The 7,709-nt window shown below is 30.6% G+C and overlaps 2 protein-coding genes across 2 annotated transcripts in view; both read right to left on the bottom strand.

Annotated features, from left to right (window-relative positions):
- Positions 1-799: 799 nt before the first annotated feature.
- LOC108691956 (vesicle-associated membrane protein 712) lies at positions 800-4,160 on the bottom strand. The gene is made up of 5 exons (XM_018199945.1): positions 3,962-4,160; positions 3,150-3,363; positions 2,670-2,831; positions 949-1,241; positions 800-890 (listed from the first exon to the last, which is right to left on the bottom strand). Exons 1-5 carry the CDS (start codon positions 4,129-4,131, stop codon positions 800-802), a joined length of 930 nt encoding a protein of 309 aa, XP_018055434.1. The 5' UTR covers positions 4,132-4,160.
- A 3,167-nt stretch (positions 4,161-7,327) lies between these two features.
- The window catches only part of LOC108691982, a 1,188-nt gene continuing 806 nt past the window's right edge, over positions 7,328-7,709 (bottom strand). Inside the window, exon 2 of the mRNA XM_018200033.1 lies at positions 7,328-7,709. This exon is cut by the window's right edge and continues 1 nt beyond it. Within this exon, the coding sequence (XP_018055522.1) occupies positions 7,666-7,709 (44 nt within the window). The 3' untranslated portion in view covers positions 7,328-7,665.

The raw sequence follows: 7,709 nt of genomic DNA, 5'->3' as shown, positions 1-7,709 counted from the left end.
TGTGTGTGTGTGTGTGTGTGTGTGTGTGTGTGTGTGTGTGTGTGTATGTGTGTGTATGTGCGATTGGACCGTTTAAGCGAATCTGATTAATTGGCATTCCATTTTGTTAATGTTAAACTTCGTATAATTTATTTGGTTGTACATACATATATAAAATTTTGATGTAAGCACTTTCCGAAATATTTATTCTTTTGTGATCTTTAATAGCTTAATTTATTCTTTACCATAATTCCTTTTTCCTTTTTAAAACACTAATCTACAAAGATACAAAAAAAAGCAATATTTAATAAAATTGTGAAACGATTGGATATACATTTCTGTTTGTAAAATTGTGAGATTATTTTATTATAAATTATAATTGAATTGAATTGTAATTGAATTGTAATTGATTCAATTAACTGTATTTTATAAGAAAATTTAATTTAAATTTAATTAACTATATTTTTAGAAATGTGCACTTTCCCAGACCTCAAACTTCTTTCAAACTCACGAATTTCTTTCTCACATTTTTCAAAATAAGTGTTTCGAAAGATTAAGGAACATTTACGATCGATTTGACAGTCTTTGCAAACAGTTTTTACTTTCGCAATATATTGATTGTATTCGAGACACTTTAACATTTCTTCGATGTATATAAAGCGAGTTTTATCAATTCTTGTGATGACACCTGGACGGCATTTTGTTCTCAGCAAGTGATGCAGCTTTACAGGGACATAATGTATATATGTTTAAATATTAAATTATATAATAAATAGTAAGGTGTATATGTGTAAATTGCAAAGATCTCATATTAATTATATTATTTTACCTTAAACAAAATAAATAAAATCCAAAGCATTGCTTCTTGTTCAATTAAACTTTCCATATGCTCAAACTCTCGTTGTCTAAATCTACAAAATAAAGTATGTTGCTAAAATTGCGTACAACAAGACGTGTGCAAAAGCATACCTTTGCATGTTTTCTAAAGTTTCATTGTTCTTTATATAAACATTTTTCAACCATCGTTGAAACTGCAAAAAATTGATCTTTGTTTTTCTAGACCAATATCCCCTCCAAACGGCTTGGATTCTCATTGCCATATTATTGTAATGATCTTGCCACATCTGGTGAACACGTATGACCAAATACTGATTAATGATGAACATCCTGGTATAATAACCGCGCCAATGACGTTGCAGAATCGTCGCCTTTTCGTGAAGTTTACGAAGATGATTGCGGGTAATGATACCACGGAACCAAGCCTAAATGTCAGAAGCTTCAAATATATATGTATTAATTAATATATATCTCGCATTAATATAGTTGGATTTTAACTAACCTGAATCTTACGAGCCGCAATAAAATGCTTAAGTTTTAATGATTCGGCTAAATCGTGTTTAATTTTAATTACATTCTGCAATTCAACGGAATTAATCGCAAATCCTAATTGCGACGCCATTCTTTTAAATGTCGAATTATTTAGAAATAGCTTTTGATAAATATTAAAAATCAGAGATTATAATTTTTTTTTTATTTGTACACTCTTAAAAAAGACATCAGAAGTCGATCGTATCTAATTGTAACTTATTAATTGTAACTTTTTTTTTATAATGCTGATTGATGATCTCAATACACGATGTGTATGAACAGCTGTCATCGTGTATTTTGACAGTTCGTATATTAGATCGATTGACAACGCATAAATTTTTTAATAAGTATTATATTATCAGACAAAATAAATCCAATTTTATTAATTTTCAAGGCACAAATTTTAAATTGAAAGAAAAATTAATTGAACAAGGATTATCATTAATAAAGTAATCAATGTATATTTTGTGATAATATTGCAAATATCTACCTATAATTTCAGCTTGCACGTTTAATTTGTATTATAATGCGTTAATTAATTTGTATTATAATTATTATAATGAAATAATGACTGTCATACAAGACAAGGTATATTTATTGTTAAAATACAAAAAATATATGAATGCAAAACTATAAAGGGTAAATCGAGCTGGACGAGTAACGCTAATATATATCGCTAATTTAAAGTTTTCTAGTTAGTTCGAGTAGTCATTAATGTTCCATGTGCATAAGAATTACAGTAAACTTCAAAACAATATATAAAAACTGTAAGAAATACAACTAACATAAGCATGAAGATTGACGTTACGATTACTATCTTCAAGTTGCTATTTTTCTTTTGCCGAGCCCTTGACACTACGTGGAAGTCCCGCGACTGTAATAAAAATATTCACAAATATTACGTATTGGAGTGGATAAGCGATTGCTGTAAATTTAGTGAGGTCAGTTATGCGACCCTGCATTTAAGGTTAATTTATTTTTTTGCTTTTGCAATTATAATTAAAGTTACTAAAAACTGCGTTTGTACGGTTGCGATTATTCGGTGTAACAATGTTTCTCATTATAGAGATCATAAATATACATATAGAAGATTGTATTAACGGAATTACATCAGTGATTCAATTTGCGTGAATTATTAACGAATTGATAATTTTTAATTAACTCGAGTATTAATGGAAAATATTGCACGATTGTTATGATTTATTCATTCTTGATTGATGTTTCATATTTCATGTTTATGAGCTCTTCTACCTATCAAAAGGCAACATATAATACAAAAAGGAAACGAAAAAGAGAAAAGAAAAACATCGAGATGTTCTCACCGAAATTTCGAGATTTTGCGTCTTTCGGATGAGTTCGTCCAACCTTTCGCCCCTATCAATCAACTTTTGGACTCCATTCATCAAAATGCGACGTACTTCAATCAATTCTTCTTCTAACTTTGAAGTCAGATTCTTACAGCCAATACCTTGATTATATTCTTCCTGAAATAATACCAGTTTTATTCTTTATATGTATTGATATTTTTTACAATTTATCTGCATAAATTTATGAATGATAATATCATTTATTTTTAGAGAGAGGCTATTATGGAACATAAAATTACTAATATATTTTAATGTGTTACAGTTTCATTATTGTCGATTATTAAAACTAGTCAAAAAGTTTGAACAAGTTTTATTACAAGTAACTTATAAACCTATAAACTGTGTTCTTTCTATTTTTTTAAAAGATTAAAAAAATTTTTTTTTTAAATTCCATACTTTCTTCCCTATTATATATAAAGTTATTTTATCACTTACAATTATTTTTTTTAATGGTTTTGAGAACTCATCTTCCGTGAGATTGATTAAATTTTTCGACAAATCTGCTAATGGTAAATCTTTATAAACTGCCCGTAGCCTCTGCAAAAATATTTGAGAGCACGATTCTACCCATATCGCTGATGAGGGGCAGTTCACTTTCGATGTCAAACAAATATAGTAAAGTTCCCCAATCAGCACATGTACCGTATATCTATGAAAGAATTATATTTTTTACTCATTGCAGCGCAGATCAAACAATAACAAATAATAATAAATCACAAGTTTGCTTGAAGATTAAATATAAAGTAGTAAACACGAAAGCCAAGCTGGATCTAAGTGCTTGATATGACGGTTGTCAGTAATATGAATAACAGACATTTCAACTCTAATTAAGGTCATCTTCAGTGTCTTGATAACATTATAATTACAAAATAATTTCTATTGGTAAACTGCGACTCAATAAATTCAAAAAAGAAATTGACTGAAAAGAATAAAAGTAATGAGGCATGTTAATCTTATCGGTTAATTAATCTGTTGCGACCTATTACACTTGATTTTAGTGAACGTCATTACAAGAAAAATTGATGACTATGTGTCTCATAATACATCTTACAATTTAACGCACTTTTTAAAGTCAAAAACAAGTTTAGTACGTGAAATCTATTCTCTGTGCTGTTGGAAATGCATATATTTGATTATACTATTGCTTTTCATTACGTGTTATTATTCTTAAAATAAATTAAAAAATTACATATTCTTTGCAAGTAATTATTATGATATGCATGATTATTATGATATGCAAATCTTACCTACTGTTATCGACGCTGATCTTGTCGTCCTCGACGGTTTTTAGACCATCGATAGTACTGAGAGCGATAGTACGATAGACCGGGTTTGGATTCGTGGAATAATCCGCAATGATCTTGCAACCGGATGTCTGACGCAAAGCCACCATAGCGTAGTGCACAGTTCCATTCATTTTAGCCACAAATGAAGAAGACACTTGTTGAATGGATGATGAGTGGGTACTACTGTGTTGTCTGTCAAACCATACAGCGTTCACAGATGCCAGAAGAAGTAAATGCCAACGTTGCCGGTTGTTTATCCCAATTCCGATAGCCCAGTGAATAACGAAAGAAGTTTCGATAAAGTCGATAACAACACATACATGGCATGTATTTCGTATGCTACGCGAACATTGGATCACCGTATAAATGTTGCTACAAGAGATGAACTGTATATACCGATCGACCTTCGCATTTACCGAATTGTTACATGTCTAGTCAATAAAATTTAATTGATAATTGATTATACAGGATGTCCCGAAATTCGCAACTTAAAATATAACTACTATATATTGAGAATCCCATTTCGTTGAATCAACTCTAATCTCTTGTTAGATGGGCTGATCAATCTTTGGTTGATGCAATAAAATAATTTAGTTGAAGCAAAAATTTTGATTATTGTAACATTTTACTTGTTTCCGATAATACAAATAAAATGTTAGATAATAATTAAATTTGTAAGATTTATGTGTATACCGTATCTAAATTAGAGATTAGTTGATTCAACCAATTCTCAATCAGTGCAAGAAAGTTTCGGAAAAATTAAATTTAAACATTATTTGTAAATTTTTCTTTTAAGTAATAATTTCTAAAGATATAAGATTTAAAGCCATAGCCAATTACAGACTACGATAATATCATTATTGTACGTTATAACAACCTAGCAGAATTCATCTGTGTATTTTAAAAATATTTTTTACTAAAAAAGAATATGCGATTAAACAAATGTCAGCTGCAGGAATTGTTTCGCGCTGCTGTTATTTGCAAATTCTCTCAACCTGTTTTCCAACACAAGTGCTTATAAACAACCGCATGCAGAATTATCGCACGTTGTTCCCTTGAGACGCGACAAAGGCTATTGACTTGACGTCGAGCGAAGGGAAAATAAAATTCAGAACGTCGTCAACCTGTTACCGAACGATTTGCCGTTGACGTTCCAACCGTGCTTGCGATATATGCTGTCAATCAAAACTCATACATTTACGTTCAGATGTTCTCGTATGAGTGAAAACGTCGAAGAGGAGAAGATAAAAAATTGGATATTATATTAAAAATCGTTAATTATAATCAATTATAAAAGCTACAGTACTGTATTAAGAAAAAGTCGAGGATATCGGTTACGATTGTTATTTAATATAAAGTTTGATGAAAAAACGGTAAATGATTTTAGCATCGATTTGACACAAATACATATATGATACAAACAACGAGCGACTGATGCACAAATGTTTCATCGCCAAATTCAAATATAATATGTGCGATAACGAAAAGGTAGCTTTACCAGCTGCTGTTTATATGGAATAACAAACCAACGTCTGGATAGAGCATTCTTTACAATCTCTAATCATTGGTCTGTTCTACCGACATGCATGAATATGCAAGATCGAGTGCAAGGCGAGCTATTGCTTGCACTGTGATTGCAAAACTGACGGAGCTTCCCATTGTAAAAATTCAAATAAAAATAATATATCAGATAAACGTCTGTTTATGTAATAGGTTTTATTTCACACAAAAAAGAAAAGAATAGATAACGTCTAGCAGAAAGTATAACGGAGACAGATCATGATTCTTATCTTGTGTTTAAAAAAAAATACTTCCGTTTTTATTCCATTTAACATTCGACACATCCGCATTTTATCTATAATATTTTGTTTACATTTACATATATAATAAACAGTTTTTTTGTTTAATGCACAGAAAAATTATATTATGGACAACAAATAATGATAGTAAAGAACTTTGGAGTAACCTATTTTGTTTGTCAATTTCAATAAATTTCACTGATTATCACTGATAAATTTATAATTAATTGACATTTAATCGAAATCATTCTCAGAGCATTATGCCGCTAATTTATTGTTTCATCTAGTTTTTAACATATAAATTATTATATACGTCGCTTGTTTTAATTGAAAAGCAAATTATTTTCCATTATTATATTAATGTTTAGTTATTATATTTACAGTTGAGAAACGGAGTGATTAATCAAATCTATTTATATAAAGATTATAATTTATATATAAAGATTATATATAAAGATATATATAAAGATTATATATAAAGATATATATAAAGATTATGAACATTATGATCTAAACTATTTTTCATTATAAATGTGGAAATCATGTTTTCATTCTAATGGCTTTTAATATAAAAAGAACTTTTTTTTTATTATTTACAGAAATCTTGAAGAACTCAAAGTACAATTTTGCTGATTATAGTCATGCATTAATTTGAATATTTATAATAGAACTGTGTAAAAACTTTATATTGTATAAATTAACATTAGATTAAGTATAGTTCAACATAAAACTGCAAAGCATTAATGTATCGTATACAGAAACGAGAAAATAGAGCTGTATAAAAGTAGGTTCAGAATTAAGAATTAGCTGTAAGGAAGAAAAAAATGTAAATCATTGTAACTTTTATAGTTCTTTCATACAGAATGCAGCAATACGGAGTGTTGCACGTGGCGTAGTTAACCGATTACATTATGTACAATATTTCGTTACATATTTATTAATTTCTGAGAAAAAAAATGGAAGGCTGTTGAGTTATATGTATGAGTTATACATGCGTTTCTTCTCAATCTATCACATGTTGTATGCGGGATTTATAAACAATTTTATATACAAATATTATTGCACTTAATCATTTATCACGTTAAAAAATAAGCAAAATAAATATACTCTCCGAGTACTTTGTTCAGTTTCTATTTCCATTTATCTCTCAAAACCTAGAGAACGACTCAACATTTTTCTTGCATTTCGAACACACGAGAAGTGTGAAACTTAATTAATATCTCTATCAATGTACAGATTTATATTTTAATCTTGATTTACTCTGATCTATTTCTACTAATGTAGATTAACTTTAATCTTAGGTTAATTTATTTTTTATCTTTTCTAAGAATTAGAATTAGAATTCTTAGAATTAGAAGAAGATTAAAAACAAGTTAAATCGAGATAAAAGTCAAAATACATTGAAATTGGAAAGGAACATCTGTGTTTTTTTAATTCTTAAAATTATGAAAAAGATAAACTGAGAGAAGACTTGAAGTTAATCTGCAATAGTAAAAACGAGCATTAGGCAAATAAATAAAATCTGGTCGAACGAAGAGCGGAAGAACGGAAAGTATCGATGAGAGAACTCGCGGTCAGTCAGTGGCGCCTCGCTATTTCATTGTAGCTGGCACGGACGGCGAGCGATGGACGCGCGGGTGGCGGCAGCTGGTGGCGGCAGCTGGTGGCAGCACAGCCAATCGGCTGTCTCGAATGATCGCTGCGCGCGGCGGGTTGCGCGACCGTTCTCCTGCCCGCCGAGGAGCCGTCAGTGTGCGCGCCGCGGAGAAGCAGAGAGACAGACATCTTGTAGATAAAATTTAGCGGCGTGGTGCCTCGACCGCGAGTGTCGGTGTTCGCGGTTACGTGTCGCGGTGCTTCGTGTCATTACGGTGTCCCGATCCACGTCGCCGTCGTCGCCGTCATCGTCG

This window comes from Atta colombica, unplaced genomic scaffold (assembly GCF_001594045.1).
Source record: "Atta colombica isolate Treedump-2 unplaced genomic scaffold, Acol1.0 scaffold55, whole genome shotgun sequence".
Taxonomy (NCBI): Eukaryota; Metazoa; Arthropoda; class Insecta; order Hymenoptera; family Formicidae; genus Atta; species Atta colombica.
The sequence above is the reverse complement of the archived record's forward strand: the minus strand, read 5'-3'. Positions and strand labels throughout refer to the sequence as shown.